This window comes from Grosmannia clavigera, assembly GCF_000143105.1.
Source record: "Grosmannia clavigera kw1407 unplaced genomic scaffold GCSC_113, whole genome shotgun sequence".
In the NCBI taxonomy this organism is placed as follows: Eukaryota; Fungi; Ascomycota; class Sordariomycetes; order Ophiostomatales; family Ophiostomataceae; genus Leptographium; species Leptographium clavigerum.
The window spans coordinates 1,202,450-1,228,431 of record NW_014040831.1 but is presented as its reverse complement, the minus strand read 5'-3'; the positions used below and the strand labels follow the sequence as shown (position 1 = coordinate 1,228,431).

Here is a 25,982-nt window from a genome sequence, read left to right as displayed (position 1 = left end):
CGCATACATGCATACACGCATGCTCACTCCTCTTCGGCGTCCGGCTCCAGCACGGTCAGCATCTCGCAGCCCTGCGAGAAGAAGATGCGGGCGGGCCGGTCGGTATCGTTGACGATGCTGTAGTAGTTTCCTGGACAAGTTAGCGGGACGTTGTGCCAAAGCCAGACGGATCCATCGCCTCGGACGAGCCAACCGACCTCGTGGAACAGACCACATGCCGCCCTTGGCGATGCGGAACTCGGTCTCGTTGACCGTGACGGCGACGTGGCCGTAGTGGACAAAAAAGGCCATGTGCATCTTGCGCGAGTTCTTAGGCCGCTTCTCCGCACCGGGCGCCAGGTCGACCACGCCGGTGCCAAAGAACGGCAGGCTGAGTGTCTTGGCGAACCGGAAGCTGCCATCGCGTACGTCTTGCGTCTGGATTGCCAGTGCCGACAGCGCAATCTCCGACTCGGCCTGCTCCAACACCTCGTCCGGTCCCGGTGGCTCCAGCTCGTGCTCCGGCCGCCACAACGCCACCTTGCCCTGCACCCGTCCGGGATCGTACTCCCACGCCTGTCGCTCGGGGCCGCCGCTGTTGTTGTCGCCATCGTCATCGTCGTCGTCGTCGCCGTCGCCCCGTCGCTTTGCACCACCTCGTCTGTGTCGCCGCTGGCTGCTGCTGCCACCACCACCACCTCGTCGACCCGTTCCTCCCAGCGGTGGCAGGTTCTCCTCCTCCACGCGGTAGATCTCGCGCATCGCCGGCAGCACGATGCGTCGGCCGGTGCCCTTTTGGGCATCTCGCCACGTCGAGTCCGCCACCTCGCTCGTCTCGAACTCGGCGTGCTCGTTGCGCCAAAAGGCCAGCGGCTGGTACGACGTCCGCCCCGACCGCGTCCGCTTCATCGCCCCGTCCTCCTCGTTCTCCCGCCGCCGAATCACCAATCCCCGGCTCTTGGGTAGTGGCGGCCCTCGAGGCACCGCTGCTGCTGCCGCCATCGCCGCTCCGACACCAGACGACTTGCGGCCCCGGCCCCTCTTCTTGGGCGCCGGCCCGGTCGCTGCTTCTACCGGCACTGCTTTCTTCTTCGTCATCCGCTTGCCTGCCTGGCTCGCCTCGCCCGACTGACCCTCATCGGCCGCTTCCTCAACCACCGGCCTGTTTGCTGCCGGCCGCCCTCTTGGCCGACCTTTTGGTTTTGCCTCTTTGCGCTGCCTCTTTGCGCTGCCCTGCTCTTCGTCTGCTTCATCGTCGTGAGGCGGTGGAGATGGCGGTGGTGATGGCACGTCGTTGCTGGCGTTGGATGGCCGACCAGGTCGACGTCGCTTCGTACCGTTAGCCGCAGCCTGTGCTCCGCAACCTCCTTGACCGCAGTCTTCTTCGCCGGTGGTCTACCGCGCTTTTTTGTCGGCAGCACCGGCTCTTCTTCTTCGGCGACGTCTTCATGCACGCTAGGCTCGTCTTGCTCCTCGGGCTCGTCGTCGGCAAACTCGTTTGGCCCGTCAATCATCTGCATCGAGTCATCTGCCCCGTTGTCAGGAGTCCCGTGTAGGATGCTCTCCTCGTCGTCGTCCTCCTCTTCTACCCGTCTGGCCGCAGCCGGCAGAAGCACGGGCTTGCGCAGCGCATTTGCCGACACCGGCTTACCAAAGTCGAGCCGTCTCTTGACCGGCTTGACCGGGCTCGATGGGGGCGCATTTGCAGCGTCGGGAGACGACGGTGGCCGCAGCAGCTGATTCTGGCGCAGCGCGCCGTGTTTCGGCTTCTGGTCACCTGCTGCCGCCGCTACCCCCTTGTTATTGAGGCCCGCACGCACAGCTGGCGACCCGAAGAGCGACCTGGAAGCGGCAGGCGAGCGTGCTTGCCGCATCGCCAGACGGGCTGCCGTGTTCTGGCCGTTAAGCAGAGCCGCCGGGCCTGGTCCAGCGACTGTTGACTGTCAGCAGAGGGAAACCGGATGGAAGGTACAAGGCTCGCTCTCACCAGTCGTCAGGTCCATGTCCACCTCACCGCCATCGTCGTCGTCCTCCTCCCCGCCGTCTTCTTCCACCTGCTCGTCCCCAGAAGCATCGAGCGCATCGCCTGGAGACGACTTTGCCGGCGACGAGAAGATGCTCTCCATGGGCTCCATGCCATGCTCATCACGCACGCCCGTGTCGCGCAGGGTCACGCCGGTTTTGCTGCCGTTTGTCAGCCTGAGAGCGGGTCTCTCGCCTCTTGTTTTTTCTCCTCCCTTCCCCGTCTGTCTTCTCGCTTACCGGCCACGCTCTCCCAAGGTGTAGATGTGCTCGTTCGGCAGCTGTGAGCGCCGAGGACCGCTAGCTCGTGGGGGCGCCATGACTCATGCACGTTTGTGGATTCGCTGGTTGTGCTCGCAATGGCCAGCCACAGAGCAGAGTTGCGACAGTTGCGACAGTTGCGACAGATGCGAAATGCGAAATGAACGGACCGCGTCGGCAGAACGACGCGTATTTGGCACACAGTGGGGAGCTTACCACAAACAGGAAAACGGTAGGGAATACCAATCACGTGATCTATCCCACTCTGGCTATAAACAAACGCTGCTTCTTCATTGGCACTGGCGGCCTAACTGGATTCGGCCGTGACAGAGATTCAGTTCCCTTTTGGCAGACAAAATCTTCAAGACTCATTCACGATGCTTTGCGCATAGCTGCTTTCTGATGTTGCTTAGTCATACTGATATATTTTGCTGGTGTTTCGTATGCGACGTTATCTACAACAGAGTGCCACGGCCGAGTCTCGCCGGTGTCCAGCACGTTTCTCGTGGTGGGCCGGTAGAGAACGGAAACGACTAGTCGAAGCACTAGCAAATACCACAACAAGAACAGCAACTTGGCGCAGCGGAAGCGCGCCGGGCTCATAACCCGGAGGTCCCTTGATCGAAACGAGGAGTTGCTATTGTTTTTGCATACTTCATATTTTTGCCTACCAACGGTGGAAGACCCGTTTATGGGCCGTGCTTTCCTCATGTTGGCTTGCATACGGTTCTTTTCTTCCCCTTCATATCGCGTTTGGCCTTCATTGAGGACCTAGCGAAGCCTTACATTTTTCTCGTATGTTTTACAAAGCATCCCCTTCAAGACTTTCAGTCCTCAACGAAATGCCGCTTCATCCGTATGTCACCTGCAGTCATCTTTATCTGTGCGATATAATATTCATCCGCCGCCAAACGTCTTCTATAACGATGCTTATTGCTAATTTCTACGACTGATCTATGGAATGCATCCTTTTATGTCTACAACGCCGTGAAGCACGACAGCATTTCACATCCACGATGCCCACTCGCCACTGCTCATGCCCGTTGCCGTACGCCCCATCTGGCCAGTCAGGATGCGCGAGCGGTTGCGTTTCAAGAACCATCCATCGCCCTTGGAGGCCAGCACGCCGCCGTTATCACGATCCCAAGCCCGGTTTCCGCGCAGGAACACATACCGCGGCCAATTGCGCACGGCCATGCCTTCAAAGGGCGTGTAGTCGATGCGGTGGTGCAGCGAGTCGTTTGTGATGGAAAAGGCGGGCGGCTGCGATGGCTGTCCGTCTGCGCCCGGCACTGCTTCGGGGTACCAGATGACAATGTCGGCATCCAGACCCGGCTGCAGGCTGCCCTTGCAGTCGGCCAGGCCGTACAGCTGCGCCGGGTTGGTCGACGTCAGGGCGACAAAGCGCGGGAGCGAGATGTGTACGGCAGCGTTGCCGGCCGGCGGGCCCAGAGCCGGATCGAACGTGCGGTGGAACAGCAGCGGCAGCCGGGTCTCAATACCGGGCAGCCCGTTGGGCACGGTGCGAAAATCGACATGGGTGGCGCCCGTTTTGGCGTCGACCGTGAGTCCGCGCTTCTTGCCATTGGGATCGTCGAACAGGCTGGGCGCATGGTCCGATGACACGACCGTGTACGTGCCGTTGGCCAGCTCCTGCCACAGCTGCTCGAGGTCTTGTGCACTGTGACGCAGTGGCGGCGCGCAGATGTGCCGTGCGCCGTCAAAGTCGTGCGGCGGATGCGGCTCCGAGCGCAGCTTGTCGCTCGTCAGGTACAGGTAGTGCGGACAGGTTTCGGCGTGCACGGGCAGAAGCCGGTTTTGCGCCTCGCGGACGTGTCGCAATGCTGTCGGTGACGACATGTGCACAATGAGGATCGGCGCGTCTGTCACTTCGGCCAGACTGATGGCCCGGTACGTTGCCTCACTCTCGGCAATCTGGGGCCGCGCGACAGAATGGAAATAGGTCTGCGTGTTGCCTTTCTTGACGAGGCGCCTGGAAGGGAAGATGTCGGTCAGCAGTTGGCAATCAGCAGCCACCACAGCACTCCGACAGGGAATACCCACGCGGTGATCTGCTCCACAATGTCGTTGTTTTCGGCGTGGATCATGATCGTGATGCCGAGGGACCGCGCTGCCATCATGATGCTGAACAGCGACCCATCGTCCAGCTTGAGCGGCCGGTACGTCATATACAGCTTGATACTAGTGATTCCGTGCTCAGGCAGCGCCGGAAGCTCTCTCTCTAGCACCTCTTCGTTGGCATTCGTTAGGATCACGTGGAAGCCATAGTCGCAGTACGAGTTGCCCTTGGCCTTGGCGTGATACGCTTCCACGGCTGGCCAAATGCTCTCCTCGGCCCGCTTCTGCGACGCGAATGCAAGCACCGTCGTGTTACCACCAGCGAGCGCTGACCGAGATCCGGTCTCCCAAGTGTCACCCGTGGGTGCATTGTCCTGCTCGATATGCGCATGAGAGTCGACACCGCTGTGTCGGGGGAGAGGCAGATGTGCGTCAGCATCAAAATGGCAGCTAAAAGTGAGCAGACGTCCGTCCACCTGGACACCTACCCTGGTGTGATATAGGCGCCCTCGGCATCCACAATCTCCGTCTGGCTGCCTGCCTCCAGACCATGGCCGATCATGGCGATCTTGCCATTCTTGACGCCGATCTCGAGGCCCAGGGGAAGCACCTCTGCCGCGGTGACCTATTAAGAGCACTTTGTTAGAGACCATGCAACTTTTGCAAATCATCCCGCGGGTGGGCGGCTTCTTACAATCCGGCCGTTTCGGATAATGAGGTCTAACATCGCTAGACAGAAAGACGACCTGGAAGCACAGAAGCAAGTTACCGAAAACGCGCAAAAAGGAGGAAGCCCCGATAAGAAGGGAAGAAAGGAAATGGCGCCATGAAGTACCGCGAAATACAGCCAAACCTAAAGGGCAGTCGAGGGTCCTCGTGTGGAGGCTGCCGTCAGATAGGGCAGCCGAGATAAAGCTAGCTGACAGCCAAAATAGCGAACAAGGCGATAAGCGGCGGGTGCGGCAGTCGGCCGACGTTGGCCGTTGCTGGACTGGATCCAAAATAGCAATTGGAGAATGGCCGACGCTATGTTCGCTATGTACACAAGTCCCAACAGCACCGGCCCTATCTTCGTCATGGCGCAACAACATCACAGCGTGTGCATCTTTGAGTCTCTCGTCCACCGCCGCAGCGCTTTGCCAAAGGGCATAAATACAGCAAGTCCGAGGACAGATAAGCCGACAGTGATAGCCATGAGCATCAGAACAGGAGCAAGATATCCCCCCCGCGCGGTCCAGTCGTTGTAATAGAAAATCATGCCGAACTGCAACTGTCAGGCCACGTTCATCCACAGCTCAGGGAGAGAGGGCTTACGCCAAAGGTATTCTTCACAATCGTGGCCGCGATCATGATTTCGCCTGGAAGATGTTTGTAGCAGTCAACAGCATACGCGATCACGATGGCCGGGATGCCGACAACCTGCATACCGACAAGGCCATAGCCGACGACCACGGTGATAGCCCAGTCCCAGCCTCGCTGGTACCCGACGGCAGTCACGACCATGCCGACCAGGTTCACGACAATGAACGGTATCAGTGCCTGCAGCCGCATCTCTGCCTCGAGGACGCCGCTGTTGCGTCGAGCTGCTCGCAGTGCTATCCAGTCAGACAACGGGCCAGCGGTCAGCAGTGCGATAGCAGCACCGACAGCGAAGGAGAAGTTGACATAGCCAACCTGGTCGGCCGAGAAATTGTAGGGAGGTGCGAGGAAGACTTGGGCCTGCGTCAGGTTGAGTGCTAGCAGCGAGTTTGCTGCGAAGCCCATGGCAAGTGATGCCCAGAGGACGATGGGATAGATGAGAAACAGCTGTATTGGGGAGACAAGGTCGCGAACAACCAATGCTAGGCCGTGGTCGAAGCGAGGCTTCGGCACAAGTGACCACTGCCAGCGTGCCGGGCGACCGCGGCCGACGAGGGGGTTGCTACGATCTGGAACGATCTCAACAACAGCAGCAGCAGCATCAGCATCTATCGCCACGATAGCATCGGCGGCAACGTCCCATACAGGCTGACCGGTCTCGACGTCGGCTGAGGATATATGGGGCACGGGGGCTGCCTTTTCTGTCAAGTCCGAGACTGTGGCGTTGGTGGTGCCAGATCTGATTCTTTGTTCGCCCATGTTCTCTACAGGGTCGACAGGGCGGACATATTTCGTTTCTGGAAAGGCGACGACAATGAAGATGAGCGAGACGCCCTGCAGGATGGTGCATACCCAAAACTGGAAGATGGCCTGGTCAATGACGGGCCACAGCGTCTGGGGACTGGACTACGTACGAACCAGCGCCAGCTGATGCGAGCGCCGATGCTTCCAGCGATGATGGGACCGAAGAAGAGACCAAGAAAGTAAGCCCAGCTTGGAGCGGCAAGGGTCAGTCTCGAGGCCGGCACAGAGAGACAGAGCTCGCTCACAAGTACAGGGCCATGGACTGGCCGCGCTGGTGCAGGAACAAGATGTCGGCGACGACCATTGGCATGATGGATTCGTTGGCGGCAGCCCCGAGGCCGGAGATGACGCGGGCGCCGATGAAGCTGGGAAAGCTGGTGACGAGGGCCTGCCAGACATTGGCCAGGAGGCAGATGATGCCGCAGATGGCGACGATGGGTCTGCGGCCAAAGACGTTGGCGGCAGGAACGATGAGGAAGTTGGCAAAGCCCAGGGTGATGGCGGCGACGCCAAAGAGCAGATTGGCCTGCGGCAGGGTCTTGTCAAACTGCAGCATGAAGAAGTGGGTGAGAGGGGCAATAGCCAGCGGGGTCATGATGGAGACAAAGACAAAGACAAACTGGCTGGCGAGGACCAGAGTCTTCCAGGGGGTAGTCCAGTTGAGCGGGTTATCAGCAGCGGTTGAAGAGGGCTGAGGAATGAGGACCAGGTCTATGTGATCTGCGTCTGGTCCGCCATGCTGTCCGGGTCGGTAGACGATCTCTGTTCCGGGAATGGCGTCATCTTCCGAGCTTGCCATGAGAACGTTGATGATGGGGGGAAGGTTGAAGATAATGTGCAGATGTGCAGATGTGCAGATAAATCATAGAAGTTGTGTCGGCGGCTTTATAGGCAGACTCGCGTGTCTTTACTGACACAATGTCATCTTTGAGTCGGTCTGGGTTGATGCAGATTTCATCTATTCAAGGTCGAGCCATGCACTTCGGACATCCGGTGGCTTCCGGTGAGAAGTTCAGGTCACGAAGAGAGATCTGTGTCACGTTCTGACGCAGTCTATGAATCCTATTGCTATTTTGAGATTCAGCTCTGATAGGAACAGATGGATGCACTGCACCCGGATCCTTGTCACCGTCTGCATAGAGCTGGAGCTGCAGCATTTTATTGGCTGTGTGAAGGGGCAGTGAGAAGTAAATTGAACATTAGCCTTAGTGAAGACTGTAACTTGAAAAGTAAGGCTCCTCGCTAACCCGGGCGAATAAACATGTCCCCTGATCTCTTCCCTGATCCCTGTATCTGCTGGCGGTGTGATGGTACTGGCCGGATGTCCGGCGGTTGTTGCCTCTTTCTTATTAGATCGCTTAGCTCCTCTAGATGTTCTCTCGAATCTTACTATCTACATTCGCCCTGTCCTTCTATACTATTACACTGTCGGCCCGTCTGCTTACATAAGCATCACCACGAGCACGTCCGAGCTGCCACGGTCTCGTCGCGGGATTTGCGTAAAAACGGCATGAGCTCGGTGCCGCCGGTGCCGGTGAGCCTCTCATCACTGCCGGCTGTGCTGTCGGTCGCGCTCCGGCGGCTGGACGCGCTGGCCAGGTTGACGTTCTCGGCCGCGCCAGTCCACGGCTTCCGGCTGGGCAGCACGATGTAGCGGGCGACGATCTGCAGGTGGCCATCGCGCATGGCCGTCATGGCGTCGACGGCGTCGTGATAGGCAGCGCGACAGCGGCGTTGCAGGCGAGGGATGGTGTCTGAGCTGTCCTCTTGATCCTCCACGTCTTCCGTGCCGCCATTCCCCAGCGCAAACGTTCGCAGGCTGCCCATGTGCTGGACGGCCTCGAGGAAGCGACGATGGGGCCCGGGCATGTAGTCGCGCACCTCCTCGTGGAAGCTGGGCTGCTGGTCTGCCGCGACACCGTCTGTTGTTGTTGTTGCCGAGGCCACGTGAGGCGAGCTGTGGCCCCCCCGAGCATGTTGCACGCCCAGCGCAATGTCGACGAACTGGATCAGGCTGCTCTGGCCGTTGCTGCCGCCACGAAGCTGTCGCCAGACGCCCCGGCCGTCGCCCTCGTCGTAGAAGACGCCGCGCGGCAGCCCGGCGTGTGCCATACCCAGGCTACCGGCCAGAAAGGGCCGGATCTGGTGATAGAACGTCTCCGGATCGCAGTGCTCATGCATGCGGGCCAGCAGGACCGACAGCTGTCGCACGCACGCTGCCACGGCCTCGAATGCTGCCGTTGTCGCCGTGTACGCTGCCCGCGCCCCATCCGCCCCTTCGTCTCGCATCCGGATCGCTCGCAGTGCCCGCAGCACCGCCGGAATCATTCGCCTGCCCTCAGCCTCCATCGCTACCGACACCATGTAGAACCACGACTCGGACACGGTGCCCGTAAAGGTCCGCTGCGCCGACAGGCCGTCCAGGTCCAGGTCGCCTGCGGACGAGCGCGTGCCGTAGTTCCACAGGTTCAGTGCCGCGTACGTCGCTACCGGTGGAAGCTCTATCTGCTTCGATACGGCCAGCAGTGGCACGGCCAGGCTCGGTGGAAGGATCTGGCAGTGTCAGCGTCACAGTATAAGGACATTATACACACAGTGTATACACTGTGCTACTGCTCCGCTTACCTCTGCCGGCTGGCTACCACCCCAGATGTAGCCGTGGGCGAGAAAGGCGAGGATGGAGTATGCCCGTCGGCGCTCGGGCTCGCTGACAAGGCCGTCCGTATGGAGAAGGGGAAGCTGCTGGACCTCGTCTCGGAGCGTGCTGCTCTGGATGAGTGCCGGCAGCCGGGCGGCCAGCTGCTCCCATGGCTGGTAGTATGGGTCTGGCAACAGGTCAATCGGCGGACTGGACGGCAGAAATGCGTTCCCAGACACGCCAAAGGCCGCAAAGTCGTCTGCATCCGCTTTGCACGACACCGGCTCAAGGACGGCGTGTGGAGACATTGTGGTGAGCGAGAAGGATGTTGTCTTACCGGTTTACAACCAGGAACAAGCCCACAGAGAAATATATACGACTACGTCGTAACGAGCCCCTGACTCTCCCTGTCTGCCCGGCTGAGCATCTCTTCCTTCCGCTCGCTCACTAACGCATGTCTGAGATTGCAGTGTCTCGGCTGCCTGTACGGCCTGCAGGAAGAGTCAGCCGTTTCCGCGCGCCGAGGCTAGCCGACCGGAAGCGGATCGGAAGCGGAACGAATGGCAGCAAAGGCTTTTTTCCAGTGCCTAAAGTGGGCCTCGCCCTCAGCTCCCAACATTCTCCCCAACTTGGCGAGTGTATAAGGTGACCAGACGGATTGCCATCGTACGAGCGACCGGATCCTTCATCGACGCACCAGAATGGACTTTGCAACGCCACTCGAGGCCGTGCAGACGACCGGCAAGGCGTCATTCCCGGCCGAGGCCAACTCACTCGAATATGCCCGCCGACTGGACAGCCAGGATGTCCTGCGCGACCTGCGCGACCAGTTCATCTTCCCGACACGGGCCTCGCTAAAGCGCGTGCTGGCACCGACGGCGACGCTGACGGCCGACGACGAGCAGTCGGTGGTGTACTTTTGCGGCAACTCGCTCGGGCTGCAGCCCAAGGCAGTGCGCACCAGCCTGGAGCAGCACCTGGCAACATGGGCCGGCCTGGGCGTCTACGGACACTTCCACCAGCTGCCCGGGTCCGGACTGGCGTCCTGGCAGGACTTGGAGGCAGCCTGCTCGGCCATGATGGCACCGCTGGTCGGGGCAGTGCCGGCCGAGGTGGTCACGATGAACACGCTCACAGTCAACGTGCAGCTGCTCCTCGGCAGCTTCTACCAGCCGACAGCAGCCCGCCACAAGATCCTGCTCGAGTGGAAGCCCTTTCCGAGCGACTACTACGCCATCTCGACGCACATCCGCATGCGCGGCTTCGACCCGGCCACGTCCATGGTCGAGCTGCAGCCCGACAGCGACGCCACTCACGAGGGCGGCCACTACATCTCGACGGCCTCCATCCTGGCCGCCATCGACCGCCACGCCGACGATGCTGCCCTGCTGCTCCTCCCCGGCATTCAGTACTACAGCGGCCAGCTGTTTGACATCGAGACCATCACGCGTCACGCTCATGCCCGCGGCCTCGTCGTCGGCTGGGATCTCGCCCATGCTGCTGGCAACGTCCCCCTGCGCCTGCACGACTGGGACGTCGACTTTGCCGCCTGGTGCACGTACAAGTACATCAATGCCGGCCCCGGTGCCATCGCCGGCGCCTTTGTGCACGAGCGCCATGGCACCGTCGAGCGCGGCGAGGACGACGGCTTCCGGTTCCGCAACCGCCTCGCCGGCTGGTATGGCGCCGACAAGTCCATTCGCTTCAACATGGCCAAGCAGTTTCAGCCGACCGTGGGCGCGTCTGGCTTTCAGCTCAGCAACCCCAGCGCGATTGACCTTGCTAGCCTGCACGGCGCCCTCAACGCCCTCTCGTCTGCCACCTCCATCGAGCAGCTCCGCCACAAGAGCCTCGTGCTGACCGCCTATACCGAGTGTCTGCTCGATCGCATCGTCGCTGACGCCCCCGCTGGCCAGCCTCCGTTTGTCCTCCTCACTCCCCGCGTCCCGGCTGAGCGTGGCGCCCAGATCAGCGTCCTCCTGCGGGAGGGCCTCCTCGAAAAGATCGGCCGCGCCCTTGAGGCCGCCGGCGTCGTCTGCGACCAGCGCAAGCCCAACGTCATCCGTGTCGCCCCGGTCCCCATGTACAACAGCTTCGAGGACGTCTTCCGCTGCGTCGGCGCTCTGCGAAAAGCTATCCTGGAAGAGGCATAGATTGGTTTAGACAGGTTCTTACATAGATTCGATCTGGAATTTGATAGCCATTCGTTGAAAGTTCAATCAATGCTCTGGTAGGTAGGCAGGTGACCTCACAACACTCGTCTACCATCGTCTACCATCCATCCAAAAGCCTTGCTATCAGACGCGCTAGCTCCTTGCCCTCCTCCCAGCAGGAATCGTGTGGTCCCCGGAGATCCTTCCAGACCGATGGCGAGCAGTAATCGGCCCGCAGCCGCTCAGCCATGTTGTCGATTTCCGGTTCGTCCACCAGCTCGTCGTCCTGTGACCGTGCCAACAACACCGAGCAGCCCGCAAGCGCTACGGCAAAGTCGGCCGAACAGGTCCGCGGAGCCACCGGGTCCCACGTGCTGGCGTCGCCAAACGCGCCCGTGAGAAAGCCGCCGTACGACCCGCCCGACCGCTCGTTGATGCCCGTGAGGTCGTAGATGCCCGAAACTCCGATGATGGCCTGCGGCAGTGCCACGCCACCCGGACTGGCTGTCAGCTGCAGGGCCAGACACGCGCCCGCCGAGTGTCCCACGAGGACGTAGCGACGTCCCATGCTGTACCTCGTCTGCAGAAACGCCATCGCCTGGCGCACATCATCCAGGTGGTCCGGGTGCTGGGCGTTGCGGAACTGTCGCGGCGACGTCACAGCCGGGTCTTGTGGCAGGTCTGGATGCGGGCTCAGGCGGTAGTCTAGCGAGACAAAGCCGGCTACCCGCCTCATCGCGCCGGCGTACTTGTCCTGCCTCGACAGCTCGTCAATCGTCGGCACAAACGTCTCTAGGAGAATGCGCGGATCGCGCCATGCGCCTCCGTGGATGTATCTGAAGATAGCTGTAAGAATTGTGAACAGTGCAGGAATTCCGGCATCTTACACGACCCATGGCTTCGTTGTGTCCTTGGTGTCTACCTCCCAGACACCCAACCGCTGAAGCTCGTGTTGTGAGCCGTACTGATGTACGGCGTATTGCAGCTTTTCCGCCATCTTGACTTGCTGAATGCCGTCAAAGTGACAAGAAACCCCGCCGAAAAGTCGCCCTAAATGACGACCCGAAATGACCCGCATGACGGATGCCCAACGGCACACATCCGGTCTCGTGACGCTTTCAGCTATGGTGGGTACGGCTCGTTTCCGTCCAGGGGCCAGGCACTCCGGCCAAAGCCGGTTGGCGCCCAGCTTCCAGCCGCATCGCCCCAGGTCCCGCTCCACCAGGCATTCACATCCTGCAGGTGGCCACCGAGAAGCTGATCCGCAGGGAGGAACATGTCTCCACCGCTGCCACTGCCACCGTCCAGGGGAAGTGGGCTCGCCTGCACCAGAGACCGTGTGTCGGCCGCCGAGACAGCCGCGACACCGCCTCCTGCCTGTTCGTCCCGCCCTGTGGCCTTGGCTGGGTCCATCGTCGTGATGGCTGGCAGGCGCGAGAGGGGCGTCGGGTCTGATGTCGCCGCTTCTTCGTGTGTCACGTGCAGCGACAGACTCGCCCCAAAAATGGACGACCCGTGCACGCGAGACGAGCTGGCCAGATCGAGCATGTCGAGGAAGCCGGAGATGTTGACCGTCAGCGTCGAGTCGTTGGTGTCGTGGCGCACCATCTGGTCGGCCAGCGCGTCCAGCTTCTGTGTCTGTCCGCAGTCAGCATCCGGCACTGAAGGAAGAAAGACGGTCCAAACTCACCAGACGGCGCACGCAAGGCCAGTCGCGCGAAAGCCTCCGCAAAAAGGCGAGACAGTGGTCGTAGTTGACGCGAGCCTTGTGCCGCAGCGCTCGATCGTCCGAGAAGCTGTGCTGCAGCTCAATCGTGGCCACCACGGCCGTGCAATAGCCAAAGAGCGGATCGGACACGGCAAACCGACGCGTGTCAAAGAAGTGCACAAAGTGCAGCAGCCACGAGCTGTGGTAGGCCGCCAGATGGGCTGTCTGCTGCAGAAACACCTCTGAGAAGCCGCGGCCGTCCTGGAACTGCAGCGTCATCAGCAGTGGGTGGTTGAGCAGACAGATGGCCGTGTGGTAGAGGAAGTGGCTGAGGAACCAAGGCGCCCAATACGCGCGTCCCCGCCTGTCTGCGAGGTCGTCGGCCGTCACGTCTGCCAGCCGAACGCATCGGTTGCGATGCAGCGGCGGTAGGTCCTGACCGAGGTCCATCAACCGTCGCAATGCCCGCGAATACTTGGACTGAGGTGACCACGGCGGCGGTGCTGTCGAGCTCGTCGTCGTCTCGCCAGATGCTCCTCGCGTCCGCACGTAATCCTGCGCCAGCGACCACACCTCGGCCAGCTGGATCACTGTGCTGAGGATGCCATCCAGCCGCTCGGCCTCGGTCCACCGGCGACAACCAGCCCCGTTCGTCCTCTCGGACAGCGGCGACGACGGACTGGTCGGAAAGAGCGGCAGCTGTCCGCCGCGAATCGTCCTGTTGCCGCTGCCGTCGTCCTCTGCCCCCTCGATCGCCCAGCCGAACAGTCGCCGCAGCAGCACGACCCCCCAGTAGCAGCGTCGCCGCTCCTCGGCTGCCGCATGGCTGTCTTGCCGGTTGACCTCGATGTGCAGCCCTGCACAGTGCGCCAGCGTCATCGCCAGCGAGCTGTGCACTCGGCTCTGGTCGATCGCTCCGTCTGTAGCCAAGTCAGTCGGTCGGCCGGTGGACTCCCGAGACACCTGCACACATCTACTGACCGTAAAATCGGATCAACGACAGCAGGCACAATGTCTGTATCGTCGACAGCTCTACTCGGCTCTCGCTGACACGTCCCATCACCAGCCGGTGTGCTGCCTGCGCATATGCGCTGCAGTCCCGCTCTTGTTGTTCCTTGTCCGTTGACGGGCTGCTCGCAAAATGCCCGGCAAGCGCCAGCACGCCGTACACCACCTCTTCGTCGCGGTCCGCCAGCGTCTCCACAAAGCTCTCTGGGTCGAAGAGCGGGATCGGTTGGCTGTCACAGTACTGCAGGTAGTCGCGAGCAGCCGCGAGCACTGTTGGCCATGGCGGCAGCAGATCGCCACCAGCAGCAGCAAGGCGCGATGAACCAGTCAGGCCTGTCGTCTCTCGTGGTTGGGAGCTCCGATCGGATGGCGGCTGCGAGGACGGTTGCACCTGCGTCTGGCCGCCGTGTGTGCCCTGTCGTAGGCTTTCAAGCACTTCTGTGAGCGTCGATTCGAGAGCGAGGACGCGGGTGCTCTGCAAGACGACCTCGTGTTAGATAGTGCCTGTTCTTTACCTCTGGGGAGCAACCAACGCACCAAAGTCTCGGCTTCTGACCGTGAGACCTCGCTCGTCACGCTCATGTCCGCCATTGGACGCGGGTCGGCCGCGTAAAAACACCGCTGTCGCAATCGACCACACGTGCTACAGCCGGGCCGCTCGCCGGTGCATTTGGCCTTCTTGCGCCTGCAATGTCAACATTCGATCAGGTGCTGTCCACATGGGACGGCCAGACACACCTGCAGGGTTCACAGGCCTGGCGCGTGCGCTTCCTCTGCTCGGACGGCTGATCCTGAGAATCCATGGACGCAGTCGTTCAGTAAGCCGGCGCGGTTACGGAAGTCGGAAGGATGTGGATAGCTCCCGGATGGTCGACAATGAAAGTAAAATAAATAAAACGGAAGTAGTGCTTCGGCAATCACTGGTATCCGTATCCGCATCCGCTACTGAACAGTGCCATCTCCGGCAGAAAGGCCTTTTTACTGCACAACCCAACTGGATGCACTATTGGCTAATGGCACAAAAGTTGTACTGAATTGATGGATTTTCGTGATTTGCTCTTGTTCGAGGTCCGCTACGGTGAGAAAAATTAGAGGGTCATCGTGACACGTGACCGGACAATGTTCCTGGTCTCTGCTAAAGCGACAACATTCATTGGCGGCCGGGCTGTGAGTGGTAGGCCAAACATATCGCAGCATCCTCCGTATGCTTTCCGGATACAAATGAGCAAAGGTCTGACCTGTGCTTGCTGCATGGAAGGAAATGGCAATTAATCTTTCTTAATCGGATCTAATACTTTTTACTTGCTTCTAGGCCCCTAACGCCGCTGTGAAGCATCGCCCCTCCGCTATAAAAACACTGCTGAAAATTCCTAGCAAAGAAGAAGCAAGTAGTTCAAAGCAAGCAACCCCTACGCGAGGTCGAATTCTGCAGTTCGTGGGTTTTTTGCGTCATTTTTAATATTATGATTACGGTTTCGGACCATGAGATGGGCGTTTCATGGCCATTTTGTATATTTGTTTGTTTGTTTGTTTGTGATTTGCTATTATCTAAGTCATGTAAAGAAGAGTTTCATCACGTGGCTAATAAGAGCATCGTTTATCTGCTTTGCACCACCCGCCTCTTTTCCTGCTATTAGGATCAAAACCGTAATGGCAATCAATCTGAGTTCCCCTTAATGATTAGTAAGCACATATCCACTAAGACCAAATCATGGCCAGGCTGTAAGATGTAAGTAGGACAACCAAGGACTTGATGATCTAGAGCGAGAACCCATATTCTGGAGGTATTCTTACTCCCGCATAGTTGGGTGACTTAAGACTTGGACTACTGTCTTAAGTGTATTTAATCCTTGTGAAAACGCACAATTGCCCTGGTAAGCCGATGTTGGTCTGCAACAACATCAAAAAGGCATTAATAATGAGTACCTTCTTGCCAAGCTTTGCCAAAATATAGGTTTTTATAATTCGTATACCTATGTAAAAGTGACTGCAAGACCCATGGTTCTGTCCATGAGTTTACTTTTGTCCAAGAAAAAAAAAAAAGGGACCATTGGCATGACTTCTCTCATTTCGTCGCTGTGTAGCACCCGCTCGCAACCAATGCCGACCAGGACTTCTGGGACAATCTGCTCACCAAAGTCACCGGAGCTACCCCAACCAGGACAGTCGAGACAACTCGGCGATCTATCACCTGAACCTCTGCTTCTCATTCGGGATCATCTCGACCGCAAGTCGGCGATATTGCTATCGCTGACCTGCCGCGATCTTTTTAGCATATGCTATTACGTCAGCCGGGTTCCACCAAGTCTGACTGGTGACCATTACGGGACGATGCAAAGTTTTGAGACAGATAAACTTTTGATTCTTCTTGAAAAGGACTTGCCCCAGTTCTTTTACTGCCAGACCTGTTTTCAGTTGTGTCGATGGAATTCATCGTGGGTCGCACCATACGCCACAAACACCCATCCCAAAAGGTTTGGTAAGCACTGCCGACATATCTTCAACGACGAGCGTTATCGCCTGCCATACACGTATTGCCGCCTTATTATGAATCACCATCTCTACGGCCCATCACATAGTATAGCTGCCTCTCAGCTGCAACAGTCTGGAACAGAGATATTCGACCAAAGCGTATCGCTGCAGGGCGAATGGCTTCCCAAAGTTGTCCAAGACCAGTTCATGTTACGGACCTCTTTCACTCTACGGGACTTGGGCGGAGATTCTTCTAAGCTGCGCTCTTATATCATCGGAACCGGGATCCGGATCTGTGAGCACTTCCACACGAAGGCCTGGAGGGCTTCTAAATGGAAAAACATTCCCGAACTTTCTATGAGCAGCTCCACTATTGAGTTCTTCCAGCCTTGCGACAACTCTCTGACATCTTGCAAAGTGTGCTTGATGGACTGCAGCACCACGATCATCCACAAAGAGAAGAAAGAATGGGTTGTGAAGCTTGTCACGTACAAACTATTGGGGAATATGCGGTCGTTGTCGGACTGGAAGTGGAGCACAATGGTTCGCCCAAACTGGTATAAACACAAGCGTTGGCGTAACTGTTCTTGGGCTTATGATCATAGGTCTCTCTATCGCATGTGGGCTAGAACCGAGCAGGTGGCCAGAAGTGAAGAGGTCGATGCGGAAAGTCCGGCTATTTGATACTACGTGGTGCAAAACTAAATTATGGAAAAGTCAGAGTATCTATACGTACTGCCTAGATAGTAATAAACAAGAATAGTTTTACTCAGACAGGAGTGTCCCGTCCTAAGCCATGCGTAGTATATGGAAGTTGGCTGTATAGCCTCGAAGGCCGTCTGAGCAGAGCCATGTTACCATTCTTAGTACTGGAGTTAGACGAATCGCCAGTGTCAGTCCAGCAGCAGTCTAGGACACTTGCTTGCGCCTGCTGATATGGAAGAGGGTATATTCTTATTTTATCCTAGCAATGGAGTGTCTAATCGCATTTTCTGCGCAGCACGTCCCGGTCCACTCCATTCTAGTCCTGCCGTGCCGGGTCCAGCTCGACTTTTCCAACGATGGCGTCGATCTCGGCCAGCACCTCGGGCGTGAGCTTGTCGAGTATCTTGATGGCCTGGACATTCTCGACGATCTGCTCGGGCTTTGATGCGCCCGTGATGACGGAGGTCACGTGCTCGTTCTTGAGGCACCAGGCCAGAGCGAGCTGGGACTGGGTTACGGCGAGCCGATCGGCAATGGGCTGGACGATCAGCGTTGTGGAGAGTAGATGAGAGGAGCAGAAGAAGAAGACGAACCTTGAGTTGGATGACCTTGGCGATGTTGGACTTCCACTCGTCGTTGCCGTACCAGGAGTCACGCACCAGGTTGCTGAAGCGGTCGTGGCTCTCGGCGAAGCGCGAGCCAGGAGGCGGGGCATCGGGCGAGTCGTTATACTTGCCGCTGAGCAGTCCCATCTTGATGGGACTGAAGACGGTAAGGCCGGTGCCGAAGCGGGCGTAGAGGCGCTGAAAGTCGCCCTCGACGCGGCGGCGCTCCAGCAGGTTGTACTGCGGCTGCTCGACCACGGGAGCGATGAGGTGCAGCTCACGGGCGACACCGCAGGCCTCGGCGATCTCATCGGCGCCCCATTCGGACGTGCCCCAGTAGAGGGCCCAGCCGCGCTCGATGACGTGGTTAAAGGCCCGAACGGTCTCTTCCATCGGCGTCAGCCGGTCCGGCCGGTGCGCGTACACAATATCGACGTACTCGAGCTGCAGGCGCGCCAGCGATGCCCGCAGGCCTTCGAGGATGTGCTTGCGGGACAGGCCGTGGTTGTTGACCAAGACTTCGCCGTTGGCCCCGCCCCAGTTGAGCTTCGTGCTGACCACAATGTCGTTGCGCTTCCAGCCGAGCTGCCGGATGGCAGCGCCCATGGCTACCTCGCTCTGGCCGTCGGCATAGCTGCAAGCCCATGTCAACAGGTGGGCCATTGTGCTGTTGCGAGCAGCTTAGTCATCACATCTTACCTCTCGGCGGTGTCGAAAAAGTTGATGCCGCAGTCATACGCCTGCTTCATGCAAGCCACCGTCTTTTCTGGACACAGTTTAGATCACGGCCTGACCGACAGGAGGACAGCCAGAATATAGATACGAACCGTTGTCGACATGTCCACCGAAACTGCCAGATCCAGTTAGCGCAGCCAGCATGCAGATGCAGACGGAAGTCATTGGCGACTCACGTGAGCCAGCCCCCCAGACCAAGCACGGAAACGTGCAGGCCTGAGTTGCCCAGGCGGCGGTAGAGCATGCCGGTATTTCTTGGCTCTGGCCAGGTCATTGTAGGGGTTGGCTGTTGACTGAGGGTGGTGTTACGGTGGTGCAGCTGGGATGACGATGAAATGGGCAGGATGGTGCAAGCAAGAACTGCTACTCTACCTCGAGAATGAGGAGAGTCGGCCGGTCGCGAAGAGACCGGAGTATTTCTCGGAGCGGGATTTTCGTGCACCTGGCCGACAGCTGGTAGCTATGATGCAAAGCGAAGCTTGGATGTCGCCATCGTGAGAGCCGGCGCTAGCATGAACGGCCGGAGAAATTCGTGGAGAATTCGGGGCTAAGGGAACAGTGGACCTGATTGGTCCAGCGGACCTGTCAGTGGTTGACAACCCCGCAGTCAAGGCATACAGCACATTCTAACAGCTTCACGGCTTCACAGCTTCGGATTCATCGGTCCATCCCCATATACAAGCGCATAATCATGCCTCCTCACGTGGCCGTCGACGGCCCTCAACCGGCCAGCTGGAAAGAAGCGTCCGTCTACCAGATCTACCCAGCATCGTTCAAGGACTCGACCGGTTCCGGCACTGGTGACCTACAGGGGATTATCTCCAAGGTCGACTACCTGCATTCACTCGGGGTCGATACTGTCTGGCTGTCGCCGATATGCGAGAGTCCGCAGGTGGACATGGTGAGATTGTTTGCCCAATCGCGTCTCCTTTTCCTCTTCGACCATTCTATTCCGTCTTTCTGTCCCCGTGTTTCTCAGTCTAACCACTATTCAGGGCTATGACATCAGTAATTACCGCGTCATCGACCCACAGTATGGCTCCCTCGACGATATGGACGAGCTCAAGGATCGGCTACACGAGCGCGGAATGAAATTGGTGTTTGACCTGGTGGTGAACCACACGAGCGACCAACACGAATGGTTCCGGCAGTCGCGCAGCTCGGTCGACAGTCCGTATCGCGACTGGTACATCTGGCGGAAACCGCGGATCGATGCGGACGGCCGGCAACAGCCGCCAAACAACTGGCAGAGCCACTTCCAGGGCAGCGCGTGGGAATACGACGAGGCCTCGGGCGAGTACTACCTGCACCTCTTCTGCCGCGAGCAGCCGGACCTGAACTGGGAGAATCCGACGGTGCGGGCGGCAGTGCACGAGACGATGCGGTTCTGGCTGGACCGCGGCATCGACGGCTTCCGGCTGGACGTGATCAACTTCATCAGCAAGGACCAGGCGTTTCCGGACTCGGACCGCAAGGTGCTGGCAGGCTGCGAGTTTTATGCAGCCGGGCCGCGGCTGCACGAGTATCTGCAGCAGATGGGCGCGATCCTGCGGGAGTACGGGGCCTTTAGCGTGGGCGAGATGCCGTGCGTGGGTGACACGGACGAGATCATCAAGAGCGTCGGGGCCGACCGCGGCGAGCTCAACATGATCTTCCACTTTGAGCTGATGGACCTGGACCACGGGCCGGCCGGCAAGTTCTCGCCGCGGACGTGGGCCCTGGCCGAGCTCAAGGCCATCGTGGCCAAGTGGCAACGGTTCATGTACGACCACGGCGGCTGGAACGCGCTTTATCTGGAGAACCACGACCAGCCGCGGAGCGTGAGCCGGTTTGCCAGCGAGGACCCGGCCTTCCGTGCAGCCAGCGCCAAGATGCTGGCCGTCTTCCTCGGCTTCCAGGCCGGCACGCCCTTCCTCTACCAGGGCCAGGAGCTGGGCATGCACAACATCCCGGCCACCTGGGACATGGACGAGCACAAGGACGTCGACTGTCTGAACCACTGGGCGCTGCTGCAGGGCGACGGCGGCGATGATGAAGCGCGAGCGGCCGCGCGGCGAGAGTACACTAAGAAGTCGCGCGACAACGCCCGCACGCCGATGCAGTGGGACACCACGGCGCACGCTGGCTTCACAGCGCACGAGGCGACGCCCTGGATGCGCGTGCACCCCAACGCGGCCGTGGTCAACGCGGCAGCCGAGCAGGCCGACCCGGACTCGGTCTTCCACTGCTGGCGCCGAGTGCTGGCAGCACGCAAGCAGCACAAGGACGTGGTCGTGTACGGCAGCTTCGCGCTGGTCGACGAGGCTGATGAAGCCGTCTTTGCGTATTCCCGCACGTCGGCCGCCGGCAGCGTCGTGTTCGTGGCCTGCAACTTTACCGCCAAGACGGTCCGGTGGAGAAAGCCGTGGACCGGGGCACCAGAAGTGCTGCTCTCCACCGTCGGACGGTCGTCAGACAGCCTTGAGGGCGGAGATAGCATAGAGCTGAGTGCGTTTGAGGGTCTGGCCGTGCTGTTGCAGAGATAGACTGGGTATGCAAGTAGACAATCATCGAAGCGGGATCAGTTGGCCGACGACGCGTCAAAGTCCATCATGTCGGTACCGCCTGCAAGGTCCCAGATGCCTGAAGGCTCCCACAACGCACTGTTAGCCAGCAGCACGTCGACGGCCGTAGTCGGGGCCTGAAAAGGCTGCCCCGTCAAGTACGTGGCGTTGATCTGCTGGGACTGTGACGGTGCCGAGGCAGTGGTGTGAAACCACGAGTCCTGGCTATCGTTGTCGTCCTCGTTTTCGGCTGTCGCAGACCGGACAGAGGTTGTCGGCTCTGTTTGCAGCGTATACACCTGGCTCATCTGGCTGGACAGGACAGCTGGCCTCTGCGGGCTGCCGTCGTAGGCGGCCAAGCCATCCGAGCTGATGTGGTGAATGCGATTGTCGCTCAGGAGGTCGCGCGTGCGTGTGTGCAGGAGCAGCAGAAGCGTCTTGTTGCCGCCGCGATACGACGCCAGCTTCTTCTGCAGCTGGACCACTACATCTCGGGTCATGTCGAGTGAGTCGCGAAGGCCTGCTGAGTCAGCAGCCACAGCATCGAGGACGATTCTTGCCAATTCGTAAATTTTGTATTCCTGCGAGGTCAGCGGGCTGTCTTGCAGATGAAGAAAGGCCTCTATGTATCTCACCATGGCTGGGCCGTGTGCCTCGACGGCAGTGTTAGGCAGACGGGCGATAGCCTGGAGAAACCGTCTGGCGATCTGGACCGGATGGGACAGGGACGTGGCCTGTTCAGAGCTGACGGACCTACCTCGTGGCCGCATGGCAGACGAGGCATGCCAGAGGACAGCCTGCATCCACTGACGGGTGACGCAGATGTCGGCCGTCTGGACGTCGTTGTCGACGGTCGACTCGACAGCGACATCACGCAGCCGCTGCTGCAGAAGGGCTAGGCGGCCGCGATGGGAGATGGTGAGCTCGGACTGGAACTCGGACTGAAACTCGGACTCGGGTTCGGGCTCGGGCTCGGGACTGGCCCGCTGCAGAATGGAAAAGGCGCCGGCCTGGTCGAGCATCCAGAAGAGCCCGACAAGCTTGCGGAAGCCGGGCAGCACGCGGGTCGCATCGTCGGCATCGTCAAAGTCCAGTTGCCGCATATCGTAGTGCAAGATGGCCGGAAGCTTGTGCAGGAGGGCGACGCCGCGCTCCGTCACAAAGAGCAGTGCAACGATCTTTTGCCACGTCTGTCGCTCGCGCGTAGACGAGGACGACGATGACGACAGAGACCCTTGCTGACGCAGCTGCAGGATCTGCGCCAGCGTGATGGCCTCGCGAAGATACAGCAGCGACTCGGTCCCGCCTGGCGCTTTGTTCTCGTGGTAGACGTGCAGGAAGAACGAGATGCGGACCGTGTCGATGCCTGCTGGCCGCTCTCGGCTGCCGTCTCGCTGCAGCGCCATGCGTGCCCGCTGGCACTCAGCCTCCATGGCTGCCGCATCGCTGCCGACGTCTGTCTGTGTCAGCTTCAGCTGCGCTGCCGTTGCTGCCCCGATGCTGTTGGCCAGCGCATATGCCTCCAGGCTGCTGCTGCTGCCGTCTTCCCCGTCGTTGTCCTCGTCGCTGCGGTGGTGCAGCGACGCCATGGTCGCCTCAATATCCACAATCGGCCACAGTGGAAACAAGCGCAGCCGGAAGATGCACAGCACCAGCACCAGCGACTGCACCGGGGTCTTGTTGCCAGCTGCCGTCTCTGATATCATTATGGCCGTGTCCAGACTGCTCAGTAGACGATCATCTGCCATCGGACTGCCTCCATCGTAGCCCTGCTCTCCATCGTCTTGTTCTCGTTCTCGTTCTGCGTGTCGTTCCCCTTCTCGCTCCTCTTCTTGCTGTTGATGCTGCTGCGTCTTCGCGATGAGGAGCATCGTCTTCGCCCGCAGGCTCTTCGGCCCTCGGACGGCCGGATTCCGCAGAAACGTGCACGGCATGCCCGCCGCCCGACAGCCGCCACAGGGCACCGCCCCCGAGCAGCGCACCTTGCGCACCTTGCAGCCATCGCAGGCCCGCTTGCTGCCGATCTTTCGGCCAGTGGCTGTCGTTTTGGGCATCGATAGCGGTTGCGCCATGTAACCGGCCAGCATGGGTAGGCTATGCATCCGCCGGTCGTCTTCGATCTTGTCCGTCCTCTGTCTCCTTCCCCGTTGTGCATTGCATGATGTTTGACCACATTGCTCGCACCAGATCGGTCGCGGCACGTTCTCTGCTATCGCTTGCGCCATCTGAACCATCAATTGCGCAACCCTCTGGCCCCACTATTACCCAGCAGCCTGGATGCGCTACGTTGGCTCCTGCTTAGTGCGTCTGCAAGTGTTGTGTAAGACTTGCATTTTTCTATTCCTGCTGGTACAGAAACATTCTCCTCCTTCCTCTTCAGTAGACAAACCGGAAATCCAGCCGGCGGTTGCCCTCCTTCTCACGTGACAGCGTGTCTTCTTGATACGCCGTCTTCTCCTCAGCCGACATCACGTCCCAGACGGCCGATTTCTTCTTGTTAAGGTGGACCAGCACCTGTCGCTGCACGATGAACACAACCAGTGACAAGGCACAGATTGACAGCAGCACCGTGTTGCCCTGTTTGTAGTAGGGCGCATCGTACTTGCGGTAGATCTGCGACCCGATCAGAGAGCCGATCTGGACGACCACATTGTACGTAGCTGCCGTGATCGTCCGCTTCTTAACGTCAAACGTATTTTCCGAGATCCACGCCGATACAATCGGGTGGAAGTACGGGTCTGCGTACAGTTGTCAGCATGTGCAAAGGCAGACTCGCAGCACAAATGGGAACGTACAGCCAGACGTCAGCGTGATCAGCGTGAATCGCGACCAATCCCGCCCGCCATCGTGAATTGTCCGCAGAGCAATGAGCATCGGCAGGATCCACAGCTCGCCGAAGAAACAGTGGAACGTCCGCTCGTTGAAATAGTCGCTGCTGAATGCCAGCACCAGCATGGTCACCACCTGGATGCCGGCCGACGGCATCGTCAACATGTTCGCGTCAAACGTCGTGAAGCCGAGCCGCTTGATCGTCAGCGTCAGATACGCCTGCACCGGTGTTGCCGGGATGTAGGCCACCAGCCCGATAAAGTACAGCCCCCACATCGACTTGTCCGACCACGCGCTCTTGATGTCGTGCCACGTCACCGGCTCCTTCAAAGCGGTACGTCCCTTGGCTGGATCGTCACGGAGAATGCGCTGTATATCATCCCCTGGTTAAAGACAGTAGACAAGAGGGGACGTCGTGGGGGCCCAACTCACGTTAACCATAATCGCCTCTTCACGCTCCGTGTACCACGACTTCCTCCACAGGAAACTCTTTGTCGACGTCGGCGACGAGGGGAGGTACAGAAAAGCCTGGAGCGTTTTTGTCAGCAACAGATACCAGGTTGTCATGTCCTTCATATACTCACAATAATGGAAATCAGGGCAGTTAGAATGCCTTCCAGGAGAAAGGCCCAGAACCAGCCTGTATGTCCGCCGATGCCTCGCATCTTAAGAATGGCAGCTGCCAGAAGTGCCGAGATTACGCGTGCAATGTTCAGGGTTGACCAGAACACGGCAAGTCGAACAGAAAGCTCTTGAGACGTGTAGAAGTACGTAGCAAACAAAATTGTGCCTTACACTGGCGTTAGAACACGGCGGCCAAAACAATTTAGCAGAAATAGGGCACCAACCTGGAATGAAACCACCCTCAAAAAGGCCAATCAGCGCACGCGTGATGTAAAACGAAGTCCGATCGGTCATCCACGCCTGAGCCCAAGCTATGTTGAAAGGTCAGTATAACCTTTCGAAAGAATGGACGAAACATGACATACAAACAGTGCTCCAGCAAAACATCATTATCGGAAGCACATATTTGAAGCCAAGCCGCTTCGTGAGCATCTGAACAGGGAACTCGGCAGCGAGAAAGCAGACAAGCTGAATGGTAGTACCCTTTCCTGTATGTTAGCTGTATTCAGGTCAGAGCTTGTACACAGCGTACTCACGTTGTTGTAGTCGTCGCTGTTAATCTTCAGGTCCTTTAAAAGATTGTCTGCCAGGGCATTGGACAGATTTCCCCGATCCAATTGGAGACCGAAAAACTGCATTTCCCGTCAGCAAAGACATACACTTCAGGCCTCAACTGCAATCCAGCACGACTGCACTCACCATCAAGCAAAGGATCGGCAGGAAAAACATGTCAGCCTTTCGCACAACCCATCGCTCTTCCTCCGGCGTCCAGGTCATCTCGGCATCCCATCGATGCCGCCCTTCATACGACTCGTGTGGCGGAAGAGTGTGTGCCAGGTTCTCGCGACCGACGCTTACCAGGGACGCCTTGATGACCGAGGCGTCGTCCTCGACACTCTGCCTTTTTGTCGGCTGAATATCCATCTTTCTGGTTCTTACGGCGAGACAGAATGTAGCTTGTCACAGACACAGAGCCTCGCTGGGCGCTTCTATACATTGCATATTAATATTATGCAGGCTCTCTCCCGAGCTGCCCATTTAGCTGGCCTCGACCACATCTGGATTGCGTGCTTTGGAGCTACAATGGCATATGCTTCGAGCCCAGGCATAACCCCGGATTCTAATGAAGCGAATCGCTCGGTATTCGTCGCGTGGGTCCGCCAAATCAGCTCCGATATTTTCTCCGGACGGTGGGGACTAGAATTGCACCGTATCGAACAAGCTCGTCGTCGTTCCAAGCACGTCATTTCGTAGACGGATCCACTTCTGGTCCGATGTCCGACTCAAACAACTGTCACCGCAAGAGTCTCCTGTTCGCCTAGCGATTCTATATAACAGATTACGGTAGCTTTATCTTGCTGCTATCTCTTGTCCGACCGTTTTTTCGTGCATGCATCACAGGCATACTCAGTCAGCTGGTCATACTGTCTTTCCGCATTGCTTTGCTGTTTTTTTTCC

General features: G+C 58.7%; 9 protein-coding genes across 9 annotated transcripts; 2 read left to right on the top strand and 7 right to left on the bottom strand.

Annotated features, from left to right (window-relative positions):
- Positions 1-23: 23 nt before the first annotated feature.
- CMQ_3569 (cupin domain containing protein) lies at positions 24-2,321 on the bottom strand (the record flags this gene model as incomplete). The annotated part of the gene is made up of 5 exons (XM_014319507.1): positions 24-130; positions 198-1,308; positions 1,353-1,912; positions 1,967-2,163; positions 2,242-2,321. 5 exons carry the CDS (start codon positions 2,319-2,321, stop codon positions 24-26), a joined length of 2,055 nt encoding a protein of 684 aa, XP_014174982.1.
- Positions 2,322-3,267: 946 nt separating this feature from the next.
- Positions 3,268-7,303, bottom strand: CMQ_3464 (dihydropyrimidinase; the record flags this gene model as incomplete). The annotated part of the gene is made up of 6 exons (XM_014319402.1): positions 3,268-4,255; positions 4,327-4,746; positions 4,830-4,966; positions 5,498-5,605; positions 5,656-6,601; positions 6,750-7,303. 6 exons carry the CDS (start codon positions 7,301-7,303, stop codon positions 3,268-3,270), a joined length of 3,153 nt encoding a protein of 1,050 aa, XP_014174877.1.
- A 653-nt stretch (positions 7,304-7,956) lies between these two features.
- Positions 7,957-9,450, bottom strand: CMQ_3796 (indoleamine-dioxygenase; the record flags this gene model as incomplete). The annotated part of the gene is made up of 2 exons (XM_014319734.1): positions 7,957-9,057; positions 9,130-9,450. 2 exons carry the CDS (start codon positions 9,448-9,450, stop codon positions 7,957-7,959), a joined length of 1,422 nt encoding a protein of 473 aa, XP_014175209.1.
- A 393-nt stretch (positions 9,451-9,843) lies between these two features.
- Positions 9,844-11,295, top strand: CMQ_4169 (kynurenine hydrolase-like protein; the record flags this gene model as incomplete). The annotated part of the gene is made up of 1 exon (XM_014320107.1): positions 9,844-11,295. One exon carries the CDS (start codon positions 9,844-9,846, stop codon positions 11,293-11,295), a length of 1,452 nt encoding a protein of 483 aa, XP_014175582.1.
- Positions 11,296-11,413: 118 nt separating this feature from the next.
- On the bottom strand, positions 11,414-12,292 carry CMQ_4100 (uncharacterized protein; the record flags this gene model as incomplete). Its single annotated transcript, XM_014320038.1, has 2 exons — positions 11,414-12,131; positions 12,183-12,292. The coding sequence occupies 2 exons, from the start codon at positions 12,290-12,292 to the stop codon at positions 11,414-11,416; spliced, it is 828 nt and encodes a 275-aa protein (XP_014175513.1).
- A 125-nt stretch (positions 12,293-12,417) lies between these two features.
- On the bottom strand, positions 12,418-14,814 carry CMQ_4035 (c6 zinc finger domain containing protein; the record flags this gene model as incomplete). The annotated part of the gene is made up of 5 exons (XM_014319973.1): positions 12,418-12,933; positions 12,986-13,923; positions 13,985-14,486; positions 14,549-14,696; positions 14,750-14,814. The coding sequence occupies 5 exons, from the start codon at positions 14,812-14,814 to the stop codon at positions 12,418-12,420; spliced, it is 2,169 nt and encodes a 722-aa protein (XP_014175448.1).
- Positions 14,815-17,504: 2,690 nt separating this feature from the next.
- Positions 17,505-18,802, bottom strand: CMQ_4161 (voltage-gated K+ channel beta subunit; the record flags this gene model as incomplete). Its single annotated transcript, XM_014320099.1, has 5 exons — positions 17,505-17,726; positions 17,782-18,427; positions 18,493-18,559; positions 18,621-18,643; positions 18,705-18,802. 5 exons carry the CDS (start codon positions 18,800-18,802, stop codon positions 17,505-17,507), a joined length of 1,056 nt encoding a protein of 351 aa, XP_014175574.1.
- A 417-nt stretch (positions 18,803-19,219) lies between these two features.
- Positions 19,220-21,053, top strand: CMQ_4085 (oligo-glucosidase; the record flags this gene model as incomplete). Its single annotated transcript, XM_014320023.1, has 2 exons — positions 19,220-19,429; positions 19,524-21,053. The coding sequence occupies 2 exons, from the start codon at positions 19,220-19,222 to the stop codon at positions 21,051-21,053; spliced, it is 1,740 nt and encodes a 579-aa protein (XP_014175498.1).
- Positions 21,054-21,088: 35 nt separating this feature from the next.
- Positions 21,089-25,448, bottom strand: CMQ_3354 (major facilitator superfamily transporter; the record flags this gene model as incomplete). Its single annotated transcript, XM_014319292.1, has 9 exons — positions 21,089-23,165; positions 23,461-23,809; positions 23,867-24,269; positions 24,333-24,428; positions 24,485-24,651; positions 24,749-24,835; positions 24,890-24,992; positions 25,061-25,156; positions 25,224-25,448. The coding sequence occupies 9 exons, from the start codon at positions 25,446-25,448 to the stop codon at positions 21,089-21,091; spliced, it is 3,603 nt and encodes a 1,200-aa protein (XP_014174767.1).
- Between the last annotated feature and the right edge of the window lie 534 nt (positions 25,449-25,982).